General features: G+C 44.5%; 1 protein-coding gene across 2 annotated transcripts in view; it reads right to left on the bottom strand.

Moving 5' to 3' along the window:
* The window catches only part of LOC124625289 (palmitoyltransferase ZDHHC6), a 127,191-nt gene extending 101,047 nt beyond the window's left edge, over nucleotides 1-26,144 (bottom strand). For both annotated transcript variants that reach the window (XM_047149160.1, XM_047149159.1), the window contains exon 1: nucleotides 25,942-26,144. In XM_047149160.1, the coding sequence (XP_047005116.1) occupies nucleotides 25,942-25,996 (55 nt within the window). In that variant the 5' untranslated portion in view covers nucleotides 25,997-26,144. The remainder of the gene's footprint in view (nucleotides 1-25,941) is intronic.
* Nucleotides 26,145-26,683: the final 539 nt, after the last annotated feature.

Here is a 26,683-nt window from a genome sequence, read left to right as displayed (position 1 = left end):
ACACATCACTGCACTGAAATTGTGCAGAAGTTATGTTGTACTTATATACAAATCAGTTGGTTTTACTAAGAAATTCATCAATGGAGTAGAAGGAGTTGGCCACCAATAAATCCTTTAGGCTTCTCTTAAACTGAATTTCATTGGTTGTTAAGCTTTTTATGGCTGCTGGCAAGTTATTGAAAATGTGTGTTCCTGAATAATGCACACCTTTTTGTACAAGACTAAGTGACTTTAAATCCTTGTGAAGATTATTCTTATTTCTAGTATCGATTCCATGAATTGAGCTGTTGGTTTGAAAAAGTGATATATTTTTAATGACAAATTTCATTAAGGAATAAATATATTGGGAAGCAGTAGTTATTATCCCTAGTTCCCTAAACAGGCTTCTGCAGGATGTTCTTGAGTTCACACCACATATAACTCTTACTGCGCGTTTTTGTGCCCGGAAAACTTTAGCTTGGCTTGATGAATTACCCCAAAAAATAATCCCATATGACATTATGGAATGAAAGTAAGCATAGTATGCCAGCTTTTTCATTTTTATATCCCCTATGTCTGACAAAATTCGCATTGCAAACAGAGATTTGTTAAGACGTTTCAGCAGTTCTATGGTGTGCTCCTCCCAGTTGAATTTATTATCAAGCTGTAATCCCAAGAATTTAATACTGTCCACTTCTTCTATCTTCTTGTCATCGTATGTTAGACATATACTCGTGGGACACCCCTTACAAGTTCTGAACTGCATATAGTGTGTTTTTTCAAAGTTTAGTGACAAAGAATTGGCTAGGAACCAGTGAGTAATGTCCACAAATATTTTATTGGCTGATCTTTCTAAGACTACACTTGTATCATCGGCAAACAAAACGAACTTGGCATCTGGTAATGTTACTGATGAAAGGTCATTGATATACACAAGAAAAAGTAAGGGCCCCAAAATGGAACCTTGTGGGACCCCACATGTAATTAGTTCCCAGTTGGATGATGCCTGATAGCTTGATACATGTCTCTTTCCTAATAACACCCTTTGTTTCCTGCCAGAGATATAAGATTTGAACCATTTTGCAGCATTTCCTGTTACACTATAATATTGTAGTTTACTTAAAAGGATATTGTGATTTACACAGTCAAATGCCTTTGACAGATCACAAAATATACCAGTTGCCTGCAATTTTTTGTATAATGAATTGAGCACATTTTCACTGTAAGTGTAGATAGCCTTCTCAATATCAGAACCTTGATATGAAGGAAGACATTTGTGGCCATCGATTTGTTTCAGACGAAGAGGTGCATGTGCAATTCCACAGGCAACCACAAAATTTTTCCATTTTGCACTGACCATCTTCTCTCACAACAGGATAAATGTATCAGCAGTTATGGCGATTACATTCGAAATAATAAACAGTTTACTTACTTACTGCCTCATTTTCATTTGACTGCCCCTTATAAAATAGTATTTGTAGCATCCTGGATGATTCAGTCAACGTCTTTCACTTGGTTTTAGTCGGCAACATGAAACCACCAAGAAGGTGGGGTAATGGTCACTGTTAAGCTACTCATCACGAGCAGCCTTTGTATCATTGGTACTAAGCTTGAGCTACATAGTTTAACATCACTGGTGGCAAAAGCACTGTGTGCAACATTAAAGTATTTCTATTAATCAATAGACAAATGTCTAATTTCTTAAAGAGATTTTCTGACAACTTCCATCTATTGCCCATATTTGTGCTGCTGCAAAAACTTGCCAAGGTGCTGGAGGGTGGATGGATCATAACTGCGTAAATTCTTCAAGATCCTGATTTTCTACGAGGGTCATTCAGAAAGTAAGGTTCAATTTCTTATAGAACATAAACTACCACAGATTTATTTTCAAAAGACTGTTTTTATTTAATTCCTTAAATGTTTCTCTATTTTTTAATATAGTTTCCATATTTGTTTAAACGTTTGACATAATGTTCCACAAGCTTTTGTATCCCTAAGTCATAAGTCCGCTGTCTGTGAAGCTAACCAGTCTTTAACTGCTTCTTTCAACTCGTCATCTGCTGTGAAGCACTTGCCACTGAGAAGAAACTACTTTCGGTTGTCAAACAAGTGAAAACCACTGGCTGCCAAGTCTGGACTGTACTCAGGGCAGACAATCTGTTTCCATCCAAAAGATCGGATCAGATTTTGGGTGTGAATGGCACAATGGGGTCTGGCATTGTCATGCAGCAACAAAACGCCAGACGTCAGAAGGCCATGTAGCTTATTTTGTATTGCATGTCGAAGTTTACTGAGGATAGTGCAGTAACTGGCTAACACAACTCCAGGTCAATCCCAAAACACAACTGCCATAACATTCAAAAATACAGTTGCTATAACACTGCACACTGAGATTATCTGCTTGGCCTGGACTTTGATCAATGATGCCACGTGATGCCATTCTATCGACTGACATGTAGACTTTGGGATGATGCGAGGCATCTTGTCCCATGAGAACATTCTGGGAAAAAAAAAATCACCTTCCTTATGATACTGGTCAAAAGAACAAAGAGCACAACCCATTCTTTCCTTTTCTTGTTTCTCAGTAAGCAGCCTGGGAACCCAACAAGCACACAATTTCGGAAATTGCAGCTTCTCAGACACAATTTTGTGCACAGCTGTTCTACCCAAATTCAAAAATTACAGAGCTAAAGTTGAAACTGTGAATCACTGGTGTTCACAAATCTTTTTGTAGACAACATTGACCAAATAATCTGAGATCACTGATGGTCAGCCTGCTCATGGTTCATCACGGGCATTTTCCCCACCCATCCTTGAAAGCTCTCACTTCAACATTTTGCCATCACTCATCACATTTGGGCCACACGCCTCACTTATCTGTCAATAAATTTCCACCACTGCAACATTCCTTTGCTGTAAAAAACCAGTAGAGTGACCTTATCTGACAGATGGCACGCTGATCATTTGTTTTAAACCATTTTGGACTGGCACTGTAAACAGCACACTACGACAATACCAATGCAAATGGTGGTGTTTGATGAGAAAGGCATGCCATGAATCAGTGTGTATTTGTATTTCAATGTTCACGCAAGGTTCAGCAGAAGGGTTGAAGGGGAAGGGAGAGGGGTGAAGGAAGAGGACTGGCAAGGTTTAGGAAATGGGGGGAGTTACAAAACAGGCACCCAGAGCCCTAGATCAAGGGAGACTTACCGGACAGGATGAGAAGTAAAGACAACAATTATTACATTTCTATCTGCACAGATAGTTGAATCAGTTCCATTATTATGTGGGATATGCTTGATTTCATGTGCAAAGTATGTTTAATGATATCCCCCTGTGTGACACAGAAATTGCTTCGCAATTGCATACTACAGGCTCCCTGCCGACGTATCTCCAAGAGACTAATCTCGCCCTCAGGTCTCTAGTAGCTTGTAACCGCTGCCATTTTACTGTAGTCCCCACACCCACACACTGACGATGCAACACAGAAATTACTCCGCGACTGCATACTACATGCTTCCTGTTGACGTACGTCCCAGAGTCTAATATCAGCCTCTGGTGTCGAGTAGCTTGTAACTGATGCACCACTGCCACTTTACTGTAGTCCCCGCACCCTGAAACTGATGATGCGACACAGAAATTGTTTCGCACTCTCTCAACTAGTGCCACCCAAACACATCAATAACCACCTGGCTTAGATGGTTTTTAGTGGGAGTTTGGTGTCCAAAAAGAAAAGGCATCTACTCCTTGGTTGGCATAGAGATGGTTGGTTGGTTGATTGAGGTTTAAGGGACCAAACAGCAAGGTCATCAGTCCCTTGTGTCAAAGGTGATCAATTCGGACGGATTTACATCTCAGAGAATCATAATAATAAAAGGTAACAGGCTAAAAAACGTAAAAGTGCAGTCATGTTGTCAATGGTGAAAAAAGAGGAGGGAAGTCAGCAAGTGGGCAACCCCAAGGCTATGCTAGAGGCAGGAAATATCCCACCTCTGATGCAGTACAGGCAAGACCACCTGCTATTCAAGAGCGTTCAACAGCTAGAACGTAAAAGTGTGTATTGTAACTAACCAAATCTAAAAAGCGATAAAAACAGAGTAAAAGGGAGAGAAAAAGAGGATCTTGGCCAGGGAGGGGAGTCAGGAATCTCCAAACACAGCTTACAGTGGGAGACACCCCAACCCTCACCGCCCTGCCCCTACTCCAGAGGGAGATTAAAAACCTTATAACTGAAAATAAAAACCACTTTCATGGAGGAAACTGAGAACCAGTTCAACCATCCTGGAATCATCAGCCAATAGCAAAGGTAAAGTGCAGGGAAGTCTGTACTTAGTACGCAGAGCCAAAAGAAGGGGGCATCCCACCAAAATGTGGGCTACTGACTGGAAGGCTCCACAACCACAAAGTGGGGGTGGCTCATTACGCAAAAGAAAACCATGGGTCAGTCTGGTATGGCCGATGCTGAGATGACACGGATGGTAGAGTCCTTTCGGGAGAAGCAGAAGGAAGAATGCCGCGGGACAAGTGTCACCTTAATCGCATGAAGTTTATTAGACAGGGAGGTAGCCTCCCAAGAGTTGGCCCATGACTGTGCGAAGTGGGATTTGATATGAAGTCATAAATCCACTGCAGGAGGGGTTACAGAGAAGGTGGGGTAAGTGACTGCTCCCCCAGCCAAACGATCAGCAAGCTCATTACTTGGGATACCCACATGGCCAGGGACCCAAAGGAAGTCAACGGAACAAGAATCATGGTGAAGATCAGCGAGACGGTCATGGATGGCCAAGACCAAGGGATGGTGGGAAAAACACCAGTCAATAGCCTGAAGGCCACTCATTGAGTCTGTACATAACGAAACGAGGTTGAGTCGGGACCATTTAATAAAAGTAAGGGCCTGGGAAATTGCCATGAATTCCGCAGTTAACACCTCACAAGCAGTTGGCAGGAGATGATTTTCCATGCCAACACAGGACAATCAGCAGATTTAGAGCCATCAGTGTAAGAAACAACAGCATCCCAAAACTCCCCTAAAATAAGGTGGAAAAAACATTGGAACACCATACGCCATCGGGGGACGGAAACTTTCGGACCCCGGGGGAGATCCATCTGAATCAATGGCTGAGGAACTAACTGGGGGGGGGGGGGGGGGGTGTTTGGAGAGGGAACGTGGGAGACAGGACGAAGCTGAAAATCACGGCGAAGAAACGCAAGGCGCAGCCCAAGCAGTAAACTCACCTGAGGGCAGAAATCAGGTGAGCGACGTCCTTGGTCTGGGAACAGGATAGAATAGAGAGGATGAGCGGGAGAGAAACAGACAGCGATTGCATAAGAAACCAGAAGGTGGGACTGCCGAACAGAAAAGGGAGGGGGGGGGGGATCCCAGCTTCACCCAGGAGACTATCAACAGGGCTAGTAGGGGAAAGCACCGGTGGCCAAACCGATACCACAATGGTGGACCGGATCCAGGAGGCGCAGTGTGGAAGGAGCAGCCGAACCATAAACTTGACAACCATAGTCCAAGCAAGACAGCACTAAAGGCGGAGAAGAGTGGAACGATCCACACCCCAAGAGGTGTGGGCAAGGAAGTGAAGGACACTGAGTTTACAGAAACATCCTATCTTCAGAAGTCTGATATTAGACAGCCAAGTGAGCTTGTTGTCGAAAAGAAGACCCAAAAAACGAAACTGTGGGACCACAGGTAATCATTGTGCATTGAGGTAGAGCTCTGGAGTGGGGTGGACTGTAGTACGGCGACAGAAGTGGACCAACTGCATTTTTAAAGGAGAGAATTGAAACCCGTGTGAGAGGGATCATGCAGAGGCACGCTGTATAGCACCCTTGAGCTGCCGCTCTGCAGAGACAATCAAAGAGGAACTAACGCAAATGCAGAAATCATTCACATACAGAGCAGGGGTGACCAAAGGACCGACGGAGGCCACAAGTCCGTCTAAAGCAATGAGGAAAAGAAGTACACTCAATACGAAACACTGTGGGACGCCATTCTCCTGGGTCCGTGGAGAACTAAATACAGTACCAACCCAAACCCTGAATGACCGATGGAACAGGAACTGGCAGATAGAAATCGGGAGTGGGCCCTGAAGACCCCACTCATGAAGTGTAAGAAAGATATAATGGCGCCAAGCCGTATCATAGGCCTTGCAATGGTTTAAAAATACTGCAACCAAATGGTGGCACTAGGAAAAAGCCTGCTGAACTGCAGATTCCAATTGAAGTACATGATCAATCGGAGACCGTCCCTCTCAGAAGCCACACTGCTAAGGGGACAATAGATCCATTCGAGGACCCAACTGAGCCGACGGGCTACCATTCATTCAAGTAACTTGCAAACAACGTTTGTCAGTCTAATTGGCCAATAGCTTTCAACAAACAGGGGGTTCTTACCAGGCTTAAGGATGGGAACAATGATGCTATCCCTCCATTGAGAAGGGAAGTCACCGAGGAGCCAAATATGGTTAAGCACGTGGACAAGATGTCGTCATTGTGGTGCACTGAGATGTTGAAGCAATTGGTTATTAATGGAGTCTGGTCCAGGGGCCATATCATGAGAAGAAGAAAGTGCGGAAAGAAGTTCCCATTTAGTAAAAGGTTCGTTGTAAGATTCTGACTGACAAGGGGCAAAATATAAGGCGGAAGCTTCGTCCTGCTGTTTCTGGTGAAGGAAAGCAGCCGGGTAGGAGGTTGATGCTGATGCTGTTGCAAAATGGGTCGCAAGATGTTCCGCAAGAATCAACGGATCCGTGCGAAGGCCGCCCGGGAGGGTAGACTGCCGATGGCAACCTCTGAGAGAGTGAAGTATAGCCCATACCTGTGACTTACAGACATTATAACCGAGGGAAGAACAAAGCATTCCCAACACACCCGTTTGCTACATTTGATTAAGTAAAGGGCTTTGGCATGAAGGTGTTTGAAGGTAATAAGATTGGCAGTGGATGGGTGCCTCTTAAGGTGTTGCAAAGCTGGATGGTGATCACAGATGGCAATGGCCGTATTCCACCACAGGACTTGCCGGTGGCGAAATGGTCCAGACAAGTGTGGGATAACAAGGCTAGCACCACAAACAATCACATCGGACACGTCACATAGGACATCATCAATACAACCCAACAAAGCGGTAGAATAAACGACCTGTGTAATACAGAGAGGCCAACGAGGTAATCTGTCCATCGGGGAGCGGGAATGGAGCGAGAGAATCAATGGGAAGTGGTCACTATCGCATAGGTCGTCACGTGGCGACCAGTGTAATGAAGGGAGGAGGGGCAGAGAAGAAAGAGAAAGATGAATGGCAGAAAAGGTACCACGACCAGCACTGAAATGGGTAGGGGAGCCATCATTAAGAAGGCACAAGTCGTGGCCTGCAAGAAACTGGTCTATGAGAAGACCCCAACTAGATGGAAATGTACTGCCCTACAAGGGACGATGAGCATTAAAATCCCCGAGAAGGAAGGAGGGAGGAGGAAGTTGCCGAAGAAGGGCAGTTAAGGCAGCAGGTGTAAGAGTCCTGTCAGGAGGGAGATAAAGATTGCAAACTGTGACCTCAGTGTCCAGATGTACAAACGCCACCAGAGGCCCGCAGGGGGCCGAACCGATTTCGACAAAGTACGGAAACCACAGAGAGTCGGTGACAGATCATCTGTAAAATGAGATTCCTGTAGAACCACACAAGTTGCATAGTAAAAAGAAATAAGGGGTTTCAACTCTGGAAGGCGACGGTAATATCCATTACAATTCCACTGGATAACAACAGAATGATGATTCAAATGGGTGGGAAACAGGCGAAAGCCAGTCATGCCGCCGTGCCACCATCCGTCACAGACAAGGAGGGTTGATTCGTTTTGGGGTTTGATGGGGCTAAACATAGAGGTCATCAGTCCCCTGTTCCAAACAGACATACTTGTAAAAGGCCTATACAGTAAAAGCGTAACCTCTGCACCCAGAGGGAGATAACACCTAGGGGTACAGAGCTAAAATGAGCAGGAATGGAGCGAGAGAATCAATGGGAAGTGGTCACTATCACAAAGGTCGGCGTGTGGCGACCAGTGTAATGAAGGGAGGAGGGACAGAGAAGAAAGAGAAAGATGAATGGCAGAAAAGGTACCATGACCAGCACAAGGATAACACAAAATAGAGGACACTTAAAAGGTGCAGAGCAAATAGTTGACTAGAGTAAAACAGACTACAGTGTTTGATGGATCAGGTAAAAGGTCAACCACTCAACTACAAACAAAGAACCTTCAGCTGGAAAGCGTTGATAGAGGTACCAACACAACTTGTTACCATAAAAGACACTATTTTGGTATCCACGTCACAATTAAAAGTCGCTGGAGTGGGTGTAGCCTGAGAAATCATGCGAGAGCACCCACACTAGAGCGAGTGATAAAACCCAGCTGCACGGATAAAACATATAACTGAGTCAGCTATAGAGCCATCGTCACCTAGAATTAAAGGAAGTGCAGGTGGTAAATTAAAGGACTGCCACAAGGGGGCTAAAAGGGGGCAGTCCATCAGAAGATGGACCACTGTCAGCCCTGCATCACAACGACACTTGGGTGGGATCTCACGATAAAGGCTGTGGGCCAACCGCGTATGTCCAATTCGGAGACGGCAGAGAACAACTGAGTCCTTAAGCATGCCCCTCAAGGATGAGTTCCATACGGCCGTGCACGACTTGACCATGCGGAGCTTATTTGGCATGTTCAAGACAGACCATTCAGAGCTCCAAACGTCGTGGACCTTGCGATGTAGTGCTGACCGGAGGTCTCTTTCCACGAGACCAAGCTCCAGGGGTGGCGAAGTGGTGGCCTGCTTGGCCAACCAATCGACACGTTCGTTTCATGGAATGCCGATGTGGCCCGGGGTCCACACAAACATCGCTGAATGACCACACTTGGCGAGAGCAAAAACAGCACCTTGAACACTGTGCACCAAAGGGTCCCGAGAAAAACACTGGTCGAGTGCTTGCAATCCACTCAGGGAGTCACTGCATATGACAAATTACTCCCCAGGGCAGGAGGAAAGGTGAGCGAGTGCATGATAAAGAGCAACGAGCTCCGCAGTGAAAACACTGCTCCCACAAGGCAGGGAATGCTGCTCAACATAGTCGCCGTGGATGAAAGCAAACCCAGTGCGTCCATCGACCACAGAACCATCGGTGTAGACTACTTCTGCATCGCGAAACGAGGCAAGAAGAGCCAAGAATTGTTGATGAAGACTGGCAGGTGGAACGGAAGACTTGGAGTCACAGGACACACACAAGCAAAGCCACAAGCGAGGGAGGGACCAAGGAGGGATAGAAGAAGAGGGCCGGAAGGATGGAGGAAGGGGTATGGACTCAAGTGATGAGAGAAGGGAACGAAAGCGGACTGCAATCGTGAGACCCGACTTAGGCCGCCATCGTGGGGAGGGGAGTGCAGAAGATGGAAAAAGAAGCCTGCGGTTTGGGTGGTCGGGCGAGGCATGGACACGGGCGATGTATGACGCAAGCAACTGTTGTCGGCAGAATCGTAGCAGAGGGATTCCAGCTTCTACAAGAAGGCTAGTCACCAGACTAGTGCGGAAGGCACCTGTCGCCAGTCTGACGCCACAATGGAGAATCGGGTCGAGAATCAGCAACGTTGAAGGTGCTGCTGAGTCTTACACCACACTCCCGTAGGCAAGACAGGACTGGACTAAGGCCTTATAGAGCTGTAGGAGGGTTGTTCGTGCAGCCCCCCAAACGGTGTGGCTGAGGCAGCGAAGAATGTTGAGGTGGCGCCAGCACTGTTGTTTAAGCTCGCGAAGATGAGGTGTCCAAGTGAGCTGAGCATCAAACAGCATGCCAAGGAAGTGATGCGTCTTCTCAATACGAAGGAGTTCATTGGCAAGGTAGAGCTCTGGATGGAGGTGGACCGTTTCGACGACAACAGAAATGAATCACTCGGGTCTTAAGAGGCTGAGAACTGAAAACCATGGTTGGATGCCCAAAAATGTGCCTTACGGATAGCTCCCTGCAGCCGCCGTTCAGCGACACTAATGCTTGGGGAACTGTAATAAAGACAAAAGTCATTGGCATATAGGGAAGAACAGATCGATGAGCTCACCGCAGCCACAAGACCATTAATCGCCACCAAAAAGAGGGGAACACTGAGAACCAAGCCCTGTGGGACACCGTTTTCCTGAATATGAGCAGAGCTAAAATAAGTGCCAACTCTAACCCGAAAGGAGCGATTGGAGAGAAAATTCCATAGAAAAATCGGAAGTGGACCCCGTAAGCCCCATTCGTGCAGTGTAGCAAGTATATGATGGTGCCAGGTGGTATCGTACACCTTCCGAAGATGAAAGAAAACAGCAACTAAATGTTCTCGTCGAGTAAAAGCTGTATGAATAGCCGACTCTAGCGAGACTAAATTGTCGATCGCTGAGCGGCCCTGACGGAAACCCCCCTGTTGCTGGGATAGAAGGCCCTGAGCTTCGAGGATCCACATGAGCCGCCGACTCACCATACATTCCAGGAGTTTGCACATAACATTGGTAAGGCTGATAGGGCAATAGCTATCAACCACCAGCAGATCTGCACCAGGTTTCAGCACCGAGATGGTAACGCTATCCTGCCAACGAGGTGGGAAAACGCCCTCCGTCCAGATGCGGTTAAACAGGGCGAGTAATTCACCCTGACAGTGCGCCGAGAGATGGTGAAGAAACTGGTTGTGAATTCAGTCTGGATCTGGAGAGGTATTGGGGCAAGCTGTAAGGGCACTTTGGAACTCCCATTCACTAAATGGGCCCTGTATCGTTCCCAACGGTGCGTGCGAAACGACAACTGCGAACGCTCAGCCTGCTCTTTAATGGCGTGGAATTCTGCGCTGTCGCCTGCTGTCGCAGAAATACGAGTGAAGTACTCTGCCAGATGTTTGGCAATGGCGACTGGGTCAGTACAAAGTGTACCCTGAAGAGAAAGGCAAGGGACAGACGCGTGAGGGCGAAAGCCAAAAATGCGCCGAACCCGCGACCACATCTGAGATGGGGAGGTGCGAGAACCTATGGTGGCAACATATCGTTCCCAGCAGTCCTGTTTGCTTCGCCGGATTAACCGCCGAGCCCAGGCCCGCAGTCGTTCAAAGGCAACCAGATTCTCTAGGGAAGGATGATGCCAGTGACGTTGCTGGGCTCACCGGTGGTCACGGATAGCTTCAAGAGACTAACTTATGCCTTAGGGTACTTGAAGAACAGGGGACAGTTGCCTCGGCAGCAGAAACAATGGCCATAGTGACCTCGTCCACTGCCATATCAATGTCACCAGGAAGCGGAGTAATGGCCATAGTAGCTGAGGTGTAGGCTGCCCAATCAGCTCCACTAAGAGCCCATCGTGGCAGCTGGTCAGGGGGTCGAGATTGAAGAAGAGAAACCAGGATAGATAGGAAAGTGGTCGCTACCACAGAGGGCGTCGTGGACCCTCCAACTGAGGTATGGAAGAAGACCCGGGCTACTAAGAGAGAGGTCAATGGCCGAGTATGTGCCGTGAGTCAAGCTAAAATATGTGGGAGCACCAGTGTTAAGGAGGCAAATGTCCTGCTGTGCCAAGAGAGCCTCAACATTCCTACCCTGGCCCGAGATCTGGGCCCCACCCCATAAAGGGTGGTGGGCATTAAAGTCCCCCAAAAGGAGGAATGGCGGGGGGGAGCTGGGCGAACAAGGCAGCTAGGTCAGCAAGAGGGACAACCTCATCTGGGGGAAGGTAGAGGGAACAGATGGTAAGCTCCATTCCTGCCCAGATTCTAACAGCCACAGCCTCGAGAGCCGTGTTAAGTGGCACTGGGGCACTAGCAACAGTGGCAAGAACATAAACATAGACACCGCCAGACACCCTGTCGTATTCTACGCGGTTCTTATAGTAACCCCAGTAGCCACAGAGGGAGGGGGGCCGCCAAACAGGAAACCAAGTTTCCTGTAGGACCAGACAAGTGGCACAAAAGCTGTTTCAACTCAGCAAGGTGGTGGAAAAAATCACGGCAGTTCCATTGAAGGATAATGGTATCCGACTGTGAAGACATGAAAGGACCTAGGGAGGGATAGGTTACACCTTAGAAGCGCTCGCCGCCACCGATTGCGAAGTAGCCTGATCAACTTCCATAGCAGCTGCGGGTCGAGCAACATCTAGCTCCTGAGTGGACGCTAGATGCTCCACATCATCTTCAGGTGCGGTGGTGAAGTCCTTTTCTGTCTCTATGTCCTTCTCCTTTTGCTTTTTCTTCTTTCTGGTAGGGTCCCTTTTGTCCTTCGGTAAACCAGGCTGAGTGGGCTTTTCTGACCCAGTCTCACGGACCGAGGAAGACCTGGAAGCCCTACAGCCCTCAGGTGGTGGCTTTTTCAGCCACTGGCTGACATCTGGAGGGGCAGTAACTGTGGAAGGAAGGGCACCAAGCAATCCCTTCCACGCAAGGGGAGCCGGTGGAGGCAGGCACTTCTCCGGCTCAGAGGTGGGGACTGAAGTCCCCAAAGAAAGAGGGGTTGTTACTCCCGATGTTGATAACAGAGGAGCAACAGAAGAGGGTGTTCCCACAACTACCTGGGGGGGCGGGGGGGGGGGGGGGGGGGGGGGGGGGGGCAGGAAGAGACGGCCGGGCTGGAGGGCCCACAAAAAGTGGCTGAGTTTGGGGACTCGTCACCAGGGATGGCAACATCGAAGCTGCTGCAGCAAACGTCGATGAAATGCTCACAGGGTGAAGTTGGTCGTACTTGCGTTTAGCCTCTGTGTAGATGAGCCTGTCCAAGGTCTTATACTCCATAATCTTCCGTTCTTTTTGATAAACCACACAGTCTGACGAGCAAGGTGAATGTTTCTGTCTGCAGTTGACACAAACAGGGGACGGCAAACACGGGACATTGGGGTGGGAGGCACGTCCACAATCCCGACAGGTTGGGGGTGGTGTCACATCTCGATGACACATGCCCAAACCTCGAGCACTTAAAGCAGCACATGGGAGGAGGGACGTAAAGCTTAACATCACATCGATGTATCATCACCTTGACCTTCTCGGGTAGGGTGTCTCCCTCGAAAGCCAAGATGAAGGCGCCGGTGACGACCCTACTATCTTTAGGTCCCCTGAAGACACGTCGTACAAAGTGGACACTGCGGCATTCCAGATTTGCATGGAGCTCGTTGTCAGACTGCAACAACAGGTCACGATGAAAAATAAGTCCCTGAACCATATTGAGGCTCTTATGAGGTGTAATGGAGACTGTAACATCACCAAGCTTGTCACAAGAAAGCAGTGCCCGTAACTGTGCTGGGGATGCTGTCTGTATGAGGACCGCTCCAGACCTCATTTTAGACATGCCCTCAACTTCTCCAAACTTGTCCTCTAAATTTTCCACAAAAAACTGAGACTTTGTGTTCAGAAATGAGTCCCCATCTGTTCGGCTGCAAACCAGAAATCGAGGAGAATACGTCTCACCAGGTAATTTAGACTGCCGTTCCCCTTCCCCCCACCCCCACCCCCCCTGGTGTGGGCAGGGAAGGGGTCATACTGTAAAGCAATGAAGTTCCCTTTCTTAGAGACTCATGTTTCTGCACTATTCGTATTTCTTTTCATGGTGGTCCCACAAGCAACTAGGGAAAGGAATGTCACCCAGACAGAGCCCCGCTTGCCTGGGTAAGCCTAATACAACCAGGGGGACGGCAGGTTCCCCAGTGGTCGCCCGCTAGCAACTGTTCTACCTCAACAGCCATGCGTCTCCTCGGCGCTCAGCACACCTTGAGACTTAGGGGTTTTTATAGAGGTTTATACTATCCTTGCAACCCGGGCTCTGTACCGTACAACATCCCACCGTCGCGCCTTACGGTGGTCGTTGAAGCACGCTCAGAGCTTACGGTATCGAGGACTGGTGGCGCTTCCCAGTTCCCAGCTCAGGGACCCCGGGGTCGCCAAGCCCGGACCCAGCAACTAAATGCTGAGCCCCCTGAGGGTACAGACAAGGAGGGGGTGACATTCATGAACAGCAGGTCAGAGTCAGGTTGCAAAGGTGGGGACGGGACCTCTGGCGACACCAGAGGCTCCTTGTCCCAGGACTTATGTTTCTTCTTCTTTTCTGTTTGAGATCAAGGAGGGCTGTGCTGGAAAAAAAGGGGCCAGCTGCAGCAAGATCTGGAACAGAAAAAAAGCGCGCGACCTGGAGGCCCACAGACCATGGTTCTCATGGTCGTCGTGTGGCAGCAGACCTTTGGCCTGGAAGGTGCCGGGAAGGGGGGTTCCGGGAGTGGCGCCCTTGACTGGCAGACGCAGAAAAAGTGGGACACTTCTCCGGCTGGGGAGGGGGAGCGGTGCCTGGAGGGGAGGGCGTGGGAACTGCAGGGGAGGGGGGTGGTGGAGAGGGGTTCAGGACTGGGGTAAGGAAGGGGGAGGAAGGGATGAAGATGTAACTAAAACATAGCTAGACGTAATTGACACAGGATGAAGACACGCATACTTCTGACGAGTCTCAGTGTAGGTTAGACGATGAAGGGACTTACACTTCTGTACCTTCTTTCCATCTTATAAGCCGGGCTATCTGGTGAATGTGGAGAATGATTGCCATGACAATCAACACACACAGGAGGGGGAACAAAGGAACTCCCCTCACGGAGTGGAAAACAACAGTCACCACAGAGAGGGGTTTGCAAACAGTGGGAAGACGTGTCCAAAATGCAAGCTCTTAAAACATCTCATAGTTGGTGGTCACATCGATAAACCATAATCTTGACCTTCTCAGGGAGGGTATCCTCTTCAAATGTCAGGATAAAGGCACCAGTATCTATGCAATTGTCCTTCGAGCGCTTCTGAACACACCAAGCAAAGTGAACACCCCGCCGTCCTAGATTGTCTCCAAGTTCCTCATCAGTTTGAAGGACGAGGTCCGTGTGAAAAATTACACCTTGAACCATATTCAAAGACTGATGGGGAATAATGGACACAGGAATTTTGCCTAGATGGTCACAGGCATGAAGGGCCGCAGACTGGGCAGCTGAAGCAGTTTTGATCAACAACGAACCCTACTGCATCTTGCTCAGAGAGTCCACTTCGCCAAACTTGTCTTCAATGTGTTCCACAAAAAATAAAGGTTTGGTATTGGTGAAAGTATCCCCATCAGTCCTGGTGCAAACCATATAGCGGGGGAAATGTCTTGCCCCTAGCCAACAAGCCTGACCCTCCTCCCAGGGGGTAGCCATGGAAGGAAAGGCCAAAAGGGCAGAAGAAGCAGCACAAAAAGAATCATTTCCATTCAAAGAGACGGCCGTAGAACAACGGCCAGAGTTCTGGACCCATATGCATTTCATTTGCATAGCATCCACCCTGATACCACCCACTCCAATCAGGGGCTCTCCCCACAACCACCACCCAGCTACAGCAAGGGCCATCTGGCACGGCGGCCATTGCTGGGAGTTCCAATGCTTCAAGATGGCAAGAAACCACTCCTAGGCTTACATGAGGAGGTCACAGCACATGTATCAGAAGTGTGATCCCTGTGGTTTCAGGGAGCTCAACCACAAGGGTACATAGCGACCCCACCACACGGGCTGGCTACCGTGCTGGCTATGTACCCTAGCATCAGACAACTACGTGAAGGATAAGATGGAAGGAACTAGGAGGGCACACGCTGGAGATACTAGGTAAGGTGCTCTTCCCCCAATGGCTCACACTACAGAATAGAAATTTAGTAATGGAGGTTAAACCCCAGAGGGGGACCAGAGAATGACAAAAGGATGAAGTAATTACTCAAAAAAACCAAATCGCAAAGCCAAAATAACCGGGATGACAGCAGGGCCAACATAAACAAGGACACCAAGAGAGGGAGGGGAGAGGGCGGAGTGGAAGGAGCTAGGACAGGAAAGGAGGGGAAGGGAAAGGAAATGCAGCCCAGGAAAGAAGGAAGGCTGCATTAGCTCTGGGCCCCGTGCTCACCACGCACATACTCGCGAAAGGGGACCGTGAGCCTCCGGGGGGTGGGTGGATTGGCGTAGAGAGGTAACACCTCAGGCACAATCTGCAAGTGTTGCATTGTCAGAGGATAATGATAAAGAGGGTAAATTTTAACCTCACTGAAATGAATTGGCTACAGTATTGGCTCTACAACCAGAGTAATTCCCAACATGGTTTGAAAACATAGATCACTGTACATGAAAAGAGCACTATCCACAGTATCCCTCACAAAAAAGTCCAGTGTAATGACATATTTTGGAAAAATGGAGAACTACATTTTATTTTACAGAGAAAGTGATACAGAGAAGAAAGAAAGGATAACAATGCAAGAGTCAGAAACCCAGACATAACACAGATCAGTAGTGTCTGAGGAGGTGTAGATACAGAAGAGAGGGATTGCAGCTTGGGAAAGGCAGAGAAAGTATTATGCAGTACCTCGGGGCCCATATTCACATTGCAAAGTACACGTGAAATAAGTCATGCGCCCCTTGTGGGACTCTTAAAATTAATATTCCTCTCATTTTCCCATTCCTTCAACTAGTTTTCATCAACAAGTCATGCTGCAATATTTGTCTAAGCATTCATATGTACATGGGCTGAAGCTATCAAACCTTTTATTTCTTTATATATGAATGTAGACTTTCCCAATGTATACAGCTGATGAAATTTTTTCAGGCTCCCATCTAGGTAAATGCGTCCAAATTCCACAATTTTTCCACGAGTGTCATTTTCATCATCTTCTGGCAAAGAGTAAAGCTGGCATGAGTGTCCCATTTATATACCTAAGCATCAGCTCTTCTCTCCCCACCCTTTCCTCCAAGTGCATGTTCTGGAGGGGTCAACACTTACTGAAACATCAGAGAATTTTGACGCAGCCACCCAAGTGGAAGCCCAAGAGGATTTCTTCAGCTTTTATTTCTTGTTATTTCAGTCATGAACCTTAAGTTGGTTTCATTCATGTCTCCATTCCTGTTACATTCCAGTTATCCTCTTCATTTCAGCATTACTGCTGCATCAGAAATGATCTACTTCATATATTTATATTTGGGCCTGCACCAGTGATGTATTTTCTTTCACAAAATCTTCAATTACAGTTCTGAGCAAAGAATCATGTTGCAATACATGTGAAACTATTACTCTCTCAGATTACTACAGCCTTTATAAAGATTTTTCTCTGACTGACTTATTACAGGATGTCTTCTCTTCTTAATTAATCCACTTCATCTTCAACGTCATGTAACATCACATTTCAAAGGCTTCCCAGAGATCCATTTCCATCTTTACCATCTTCAGCAGCAAAATTCAGCCATCTCTTCAGGAGCCTCTTGAACAACTTTCACATTTAGCCATTCAGCAGGTCTACCTGCTGGGTCATTCCATGTCAAGTGCCCTAGAATAAAAAATGGTCCCCACTCTACCATCTCACATTCGGTTCAAAACTTGTGTTTGTATACATATGTATGTGTAAGGTCAATGTGCAAAATTTTGGCTCAATGGTTATATCGGTTCCAGAGCTAGGGCCACCTCAGTGGCCCCATACCTAGTCACAAAGTGCACGGTATGAAGATGTCAGTTAACTTTGTTATAACTGTGTGCACCTTCTGTGATATCTAGCACTCTAAATTTTTGTATGCTAGAACAACTTTTGTTGCTGAATGGAGATAATGCATTCAAATTACTTAGAAATGACCATCCATTATGCTACTTGGTCTGAAAGTGCCTTGTAAAATTTATTGCGAAAGATTGAAGCCCTACTTTAACCACCCTTTACTAAAGGGAAAGGCAGCTAGAATCTTAATTTTTGGGCTGCTAGCCAACAATCAGGTACTCACTACACTACACCATGAGTAAATACACACATCAAAAAAGTTTTGCATCACCCCGGTTCCGAGAGTTCTGGAACCCGTACAGAAAATTTAAAAAGAGATCAACATAAACATCATTTCCACCCTTTTTATTGCTCATGAAAACCACACATTGCATGCTGTACTGCCAAACAGCAAGACCTTCAGAGGTGGTGGTCCACATTGCTGTACACACCAGTACCTCTAATACCCAGTAGCACATTCTCTTGCATTGATGCATGCCTGTATTCAGCATGGCATACTGTCTACAAGTTCATCAACGTACTGTTGGTCCAGATTGTACCACTCCTCAATGGCAATTCAGCATAGATCCTTCAGAGTGATTGGTGGGTCATGTCGTCCATAAACAAATCTTTTCAATCTATCCCAGACATGTTCAATAGGGTTCATGTCTGGAGAACATGTTAGTCACTCTAGTCAAGTGATGTCATTATCCTGAAGGAAGTCATTCACAAGATGTGCACGATAGGGGCGCGAATTGTCATCCATGAAGACAAATGCCTCGCCAATATGCTGCAAATATGGTTGCACTATTGCTCGGAGGATGGCATTCACATTTCGTACAGCCGTTATGTCACCTTCCATCACCACCAGCGGCGTAGGTCGGCCCCACATAATGCCATCCCAAAGCAGTATGGAATCTCCACCTTGCTGCACTCACTGGACAGTGTGTCTAAGCCGTCCAGCCTGACCGTGTTGCCTCAAAAAATGTCTCCAAGATTGCCTGGTTGAAGGCATATGTGACACTCATTGGTGAAGAGAACATGATACCAATCCTGAGCGGTTCATTTGGCATGTTGTTGGGCCCATCAGTACCGCACTGCAAGGTGTCGTGGTTGAAAAAACAGACCTCGCCATGGACATCGGAAGTGAAGCTGCGCATGATGCAGCCTACTGTGCACAGTTTGAGTCATAATAAGACGTCCTGTGGCTGCATGAAAAGCATTATTCAACATGGTGGCATTGCTGTCAGGGTTTATCGACATCTCTGAACAGTCAAAGGGACTGTGTCTTTGATACAATATCCACAGTCTATGTTTACTTTCAGACGTTCTGGGAACCAGGGTGATACAAAACTTTTTTGATGTGTGTAGTTCTGATTTTATTGACACTTGTCTCAAGTGTCAAATTGCTATCAACTCTGATCATCTTTTTATTGACACTACTGAAAAGAGCACTTTTTTTGCTACAAGGGACTTGAAAAAGAAGAAAGGTCATTTTCCATATAAGGCATTTAAAATAGATCAAAAGAAACCTAAGATGTTACTCTTACTGCATGTATTACCAAGTTGGCAGCTGTTGTGCAGGAGATGTGGAGGCACTTGTGATTTGATTTCTTAGTACAAATTATTTTTAGCATGGTGCCTTTGTTCCTTTGATGTGCAGGTACAACTATTTCATATATGGGTTCCAGAAACTTCTGGAAATTAGATATACAGATATGACTGTTTTATAATGCAGGGCAGGGGTTCCAGAAATTTCTGTAAATTGAGATGCAAATATTGCTGTTTTACAACACAGGGCATTGATTCCAGAAACTTCTGGAAATTCGATATGCTGGTATGACTGTTTCGTAACAGATTCCAGAAACTTCTGGAAGTTTGATATTGAGGTACCACTGTTTTATAAAACAAGGCATGGATTCCAAAAACTTTATGCTGGTACAACAGTTTTATAACAAGGCACTAGAAACTTCCGGAATTTTATGTAATGTTATGGAATGATCTCCAGTACTCTCATTTCATACATTCTGATTTGGGTAGCACTCATCTTTGTAAGCAAATTGTCAATCAGTCCTTTTTTCCAGGGCAGATTCAGCTGGCTTCATCAGTGTCATAGAATTTTGCTACATTTTCCTTAATATCTTCTTGTGAAGTCTTTCCTCACTTTGGATCTGGTTTCGCTAATATGCCTTTCTCTTCCCTCAGCTTTCTGGCAGTAATTACCATTCGCTCATACACGTTGAATTCTTCCATTGTTTTTTAACGCCCGTTAACTCGTGGGGACCAAAGTTAAAATCTGAATTTTCTCAGAAGCTGAGAACACCTCCAGCTTTGCTTTCAGTTCATTGATGAGAACTTTGTATGAAGAGCAATCGTGGAATTTTTGACCTGGTTGCGGTGCTATAACATCATCTGCTTTAAGCTTGCCAATTTCAGCAATTGTGGTAGCTACAACCATTTGAAGTTGCCTTATCTTTTGTTTTGCATATCCGCTAGAATCCTGGTTTGAAACGTGCTGAAATTTTAGTGGTGACACATCAATTGCTGTCAAGCTAGAGTCAAAGCCGTCTGAAGCAACTGTAGGATCATCTTCATAAGACTCTGATGGTGGCAATGGCTTGACCTTTTTTGCATTGACATCAACTCTAGAACCAGGGCAAAGCTTCTGTCCAGACTTAACATCAACTGTCTTAAGTTGTTTCAAAAAGTCAGCTATTGCTACATCAATAAGATGCAGACCTTTGTTGAACTCATGAGTCTTCTTTTGAAATGGATTGCAGCATGATTTCTGCAAGTATTGAAACCTGATTAACAGTTCTGCTTCATGATGTAAACACATGTTGGCATCACAATCAAGCTAAAATGGAACTCATCAAATCAGCAAGTTCTGATCCTCCTCAGAGAGGTCACTAATTGACTTCAGAAGGTGTTTGTCCTTGGTGAATTTGATTAAATGACACATAGACTTGTTGATTTGTCCAATGGTGCACTGCTCTAGATCCATATTTCCATTGTTTGAAGCCACAACATGTTGTAACTTCAACAATGAATTGAAGGAATCAGCCAAGTTTCAAGGTAAACATTCACAGGTAATAACCACAAATAATGCAAGGACACCAGCTGGCCCAAAAGTTCATATGCAGAAACGTCTGCTGCTTTGTAACTTCAATGAAGCCTATCAAGAATACTGCAGAAAAAAGTTTACCAAAAGTTGGCTTTTCCAAATTTTGTGGGCTCTGACCAAAGTGGGGCATCACAGTTGGTTCAGCAGGAACACACTCAGTTTGTATTTGTACAGCTCATCAAAATGTCAAGTTGATGCTAGCAGTGACTGCAATTAAGGATGACTACAAGAGTTTGTTAGCCAAAACAGTTTGCAATATGGATTCAAAAGATTGCACCGCTCCGACAATCTGACCAATGCCCTGGATAAGAAGTCTTGGAAAGATTTGTAGAAGCTGCATTTGAAGGGAACGACATTGATGAAGCAACTGAATACAAGGAATGGATACACACCGACCAAGATACCCTGGAGACAAAGCAGTCAATGATTGAAGAATTTATCCAAAACATCATGACCAAAATTGTGAATATCTCACCCCATCATTACATAGCAAAGCATCAAAGCAACGACCTAAAAGAAGCTAAGGAAAATGTAAAAGGTGGAAATCCGGTTGTTCTGATGGATTTTGCAGAAAATTATTCATTTATCGTGCAGTACGCTGTACAAGGTTTCCACTGGGAAAATAGTCAGGCCACATTATATCCCTTTGTTATTTATTACAAGGCTTTGACTGGAAAGATTGAGTCTCTTAGCTTCTGCATCATCAGTGATTGCTTGCGACATGATACAGTTGCAGTTTATGTTTTCTGCTCCAAGCTGATTGATCACCTGCGAACCCACTTTCCAGTGCTGAAGCACATCAGCTATTTCAGCAATGGATACAAAAATTTCAAGAACTTCATGAATCTATGTCAGCACAATGACTTTAGTATCAGTGCAGAATGGAACTACTTCACCACAAGCCATGGAAATTCTCCATGTGATGGTAATGGGGGCACAACAAAGTGATTAGCAGCAAGAGCAAGTCGCCAAGATTTGAAAATGGTTGCACAGTTGCAGGGACCAGAGAAAACCACTGCTTCAGACCAATCAATGAAAAACGGTTACAAATTAGCAGAGTATCCAATGACACAGTGTCATTTATTGCAAGTATTGATCAATCAGTAAACTCTGAGTGTTCCAATTGAGAGATGCCTTAGTCAGTTTCATGCATCCACATGGTCCAGCTAATTCATTACATTGGCCCCTAAGAAAGGACACCTACTGGATCCCAGAGCAGCAGATAATCGACATTCTGCCAGCTCTAAGTGCCAATTCCATGGGTCAGAAACACACTTACCTGTCAGAGGTGCTGAAGAGCATTGAAGAGAATTTTAGAGCCATGAAAATGGTTTCACTAACTCCGGGAACAAATTTAGGATGCTTGGTTCATTTTGTGAACTTATTGCTTTGTTATGTTCACAACAATGTTGTCTATTTGCTGATTTTTATATGCATTTATTAAAGATATTATGTCAAGCATGCGGTATGTGCAAAAGCTAAGGTATCTTTGAAGCTAGTTTAAAAATCTTATATGGAATATTACCATTCTACTTTTTAATGTTCCTTGTAGCAAAAAACTGAGCTCTTTCCAATGGTGTCAGTTAAAAGAAGATCAGCTGATGGTAGCTATATTAAAAACCGGTCTTGAAAAATTTGTAAATTTGCAATTTTCAATCTGACACTTGAGATAAGGGTAAATAAAATCAGAAGGGGTCAACAGAAGCGTCCGATTCTGCCGCCAGCCCTGACCCGTGACATAATGGTGATGTGGTGTGTGACGTCATTACGGCGCGGAGTTTATGATGTTTGACTTTTGAATTTTTGAGGTGTTGTGGTTTTGGTTTTTTTTTTTTTTTTGTAGTTGTAGGCGTTGGTTTTTTTCTTATCAATAGTTGTGGTTGATCTATATAGGTTAAGGGAAATAACCGATTCAAATTTTTGTAGTTTTACTTGTAGATATTGGTGTTTTGGTATTGTCAGCTGTGGTCAAGGGAAATGTCTTGATTCCAATTTCCATAGTTTTCGCTGCTGGCGTTGTTTTGGTATCTTCAGCTGCAGTTGGCCTCTTATTTTTATATGTGTTTTCGTGTTTGTTGTCGTGTGTATGTAATCACACCATCAGCGCCACTATGGACACACTTAGAATAGCAATTTCCGCCATATTGATGACGTCATGGGTCAAAGCAGACAGGTGGAATCGGACACTTCCGTAAACCCATCAGAAGCATACACTCACAAATGCTAATATTGGTGTGGTGTAATTAGCACCTGGTTGTTGGCTAGCAGCTCAAAAATCAAGGTCATAGCTGCTTTTCCCTTATAATAAAAGATGCTTAAAGTATGATGTAAATCTTTCATGATAAATTGTACAAGGCACTTTCAGACCAAGTAGCAATAGGGGGTAGTAATTTCTGAGCAATTTGAGTGCTACAGCTACATTCAGCACTAAAAGGTTTACTAGTGCACAAAAATTCAAGGTGATATATGCCACAACAGATGCACTAAAGTATACCAAAGTTGGCCAAATTATTCACCCCGTGCACTTTATGATTTGGTATGGGTCCACTAAGGTGGCCCTAGCTCTGGAACCACTGAAAGAACTGAGCCAAAATTTTGAATAGTGACCTAACACATACATATGTATACACATATCAATTTTTAACAGAATCTGAGATGGTTGAGTGGGGACCCCTTGGACACTTGTGGAAAGATCCTGATGTTTTAATTTTTATGCATATTATAGCCATTGTTAATAGATGCTCCATTGCATTAGGCACCTAACTTTATTCCAGGTCACTTTCAGCTGTTAAGTATTAGGGGTAACAATGAGCACCCTTGCCTTATACATTTCCTGATTTTGGTATACAGTTCCTTATTTTTCAGAAATCTGATCTTTAATATTCCTGAAGCGAGTCACACATATACCTACCTTTCTTAGCATCAAACCAGTTATTCCTAAACTATTTTTAATTTTCTTTTCTATTCTTCAGTAAAGCACTCTTGTACATATTTGCTTCCTTGGGTTCTAGTGTCCAACATATCGGCTACTTTATCTTTAAATTATTGAATTTCAATTGGTTTTCCATTAATAATAGGTTACAGTGACTACCAATGTCGGAATCTAGATAAATCTTGCAATCTTCATTTGATTTCTGAATCATTGTTTCACCAAAATATCCAATCCAATACATATATTGAGCCTCCTCAAGACATTCCGAAAAAGTGTGTTTGCAATGAGTAATTCATGGTACAGAACTCTGTTTATACTTCTCTCACCTCATTTCACTTGCCAATAGGCCTACTGAACTGGCCTGTTGTATTCTGTTCCCTATCTTCACCAATAACTGTATACCATTCTCTCATTATAATTAAACTACAAAATCCTTTGACATATTTCAGGAATTCATTAATATTATCATACAATTCTTAAATTTCTCTATTATCCGCATCTCTGCTTGGGATGTATACTTGTGTGATTGCAGTATTCGTCAGTTATTTACTCCATTTCAAAATCAATGTTCCTTGTGGTTTATTGCATATAGGCCCTAACTCTTTACTCAATTTGCCAATCACCCTATTCATTGTTATTCCCACTCTATCATTATCTGATCCAGCATCAACATTCTTATGATACCCCATCCAAATATCTGTCTTCTGATCATGTGTCACAGAAAATTAAAATATTTACTGGCTGCCTTTTGATTTCTACATTTACATTATCCACTTTCTCCACTCAATGTTTGTATTCCCACATCCATTTAACTCTTCCCCTTGCTTTCCACCCAAATCAGCATTCTATTTTTGACTGATGGATTCTCTTGATATCCAATGATCTACTCATTGTAGATTAATATTTTGACCAGAAGGAAGCAAGGCATTTTTAGCAATAATCATTCCAACCATAACTGCATGTAGGATCACAGCTGCCATCCAATTTCTCTTGATTTCTGCCTTTGTGGTTACTGGAGGAACTGCTGCCTTCTTTCAGAATGTAGCTTCTTTGTGTACCAATCCCATCAGTGATGACACTGCTTCTGCCTGTGAGTCATATTTGTCACCTTCTGGTCTCGTTCACCTCCCAGACCATTGGAATTTTCAACATAATTCTCACAATAAGTCCATACGAGGTGCTACCAGCTGGGCCAGTTGGACTAACTTTTTTTTAAAGTACATACCATTATTCCCACAATCCCATTTATCACAACTAGTGACAACAAGAACCTGGCCTCCCAAAAGAGTACCGATATTCTGTGTATGAAGTAGTATTGAGAGAGGTGGTGTTTGTACATTTGTTGAATCTGACATACCTATAATAGGAATGTTCTGCAGAAAGTAAATAATTTAGAACAACAGGAAACCATTCACCAAAAGTGGAAATGTCAAGTCATCAACAGAGACACACAAAAGAGAATGAAAACTTTGTTAGCTTTTGGGAAGAAATCCTTTGAATGGTTTTCTTTAATAATAAATTATTTATATTTCTGAATTTGAAATAATTATTGAATTTGCCACATAATTATGTATGTATGTAACTTTTTAAATGTTACATTATTTACCGTCTTCACCAATGTTGATGATGTGCAGACTTATGTAATGAAATTAGTGAGAGGGGCACCGAACCCTCAATCGTTTTCGTCACTTCATAGCAGCTCTCTTACACACCTAGTGGGACCTGCACTCCTGAAAGTAAGGACTTCGCGAAGAACGTGGTTAATCACCGTCAATGTGGTTTTTTTCACTCTGTAGCAGAGTGTACACTGGTTTTGAAACTACCTGGCAGATTAAAACTGTTTGCCAGGCCAGAACTCGAATACAGGAGACTTGCAGAAGGAAATCTGCTCACACCTGTAATGTTTCTAAAGTTAATTGAAATTATAGCCAAACTGAAAGTTAGCGTCAATAAGATAAAGAGAAATACATGGTGTCTGTAGATTCAGTTAACCTATATATTGCTCCTAGCACAAATGTGGGTGTTACACGCCTTGATGTTTGGTTTTAGGATTACAATTATTGGTAAAGTAGCAGATTACACGCTTAAGTACGACGCCTGCTGACGTTACCGACGTAGGTTTTCTATTCTTAATACATAGGAAGGAGAATCCCATCTATGTTACCGACGTAGGTTTTCTATTCTTAATACATAGGAAGGGGAATCCCATCTATAACATAAGCTGTTCATTTTATCCATACAAAACTGGTGGCAGAAACCTGTCTGCACTCAGGCGAGAACAACAGCAAATATAAAAAGTGGCCACACAGTTTCTAAGATCTGTCACAATGCGTATTGGTACGATGATTGAAAAATGTAAACCAACCTAAAGCCGTCAGTGGACCCCAGTGAATTATTCTCCTCCACTCCAGTTTTGCCATAGTGCTCAGCTGTGGTTGCCGCAGTTCATGACAAACGTAACAGCATATCACAACACCTGAAGCTTCGTAAGAACTTTACTCTGACGCCGCAAACAGTCCCCGAAGACGCACATAAACATCCACACATTCATACACACCCACATTTTCCCACAAGTTTATCATATCTATGGAGTATGGAATTTATTGTCTCTGGTATTCTGTGATACAAACGAATCTTGGGCCCCTAGTCCAACACTGACCCCAAATATTGATGATCGTTGAGAAATGAGAACAGAGATCGTATAACAAACACTAATTTAATTCGAATTTGAAACTAGTCTTTATACCCCAGGACAAATATTTCATGCCAATGTATGCAGATGGCTGTCACTCCCATAGTTAGCTGAAGCCAGCTACTTTGTTGTTTATAAAGATAAATGTACTTTGTACAAATCTTTATATTTTGTTAAGAGAAAAAGTGATAACGCTTCTGTTTTCTTAGAGTTTCAACTGTTGTTGGATACGCAGACAGTTAATAAGCTAAAAGTTATCAGAACAAACAATAAGATAGAGTATGTTAATGATGAACTTCATAATCATTCCAAGAAGATTCGCATCATAGATGAAACCAGTCAGGCGCATATACAAAAGCAGAATAGAACTGTAAAGCTGAACATGAAATCAGTTCATTAGTTGAAAGTGCTTGCA

This window comes from Schistocerca americana, chromosome 1 (assembly GCF_021461395.2).
Source record: "Schistocerca americana isolate TAMUIC-IGC-003095 chromosome 1, iqSchAmer2.1, whole genome shotgun sequence".
NCBI classification, from domain to species: domain Eukaryota; kingdom Metazoa; phylum Arthropoda; class Insecta; order Orthoptera; family Acrididae; genus Schistocerca; species Schistocerca americana.
Note: the sequence above shows the minus strand (reverse complement) of the source record. Positions and strands in the feature narration are given on the sequence as shown.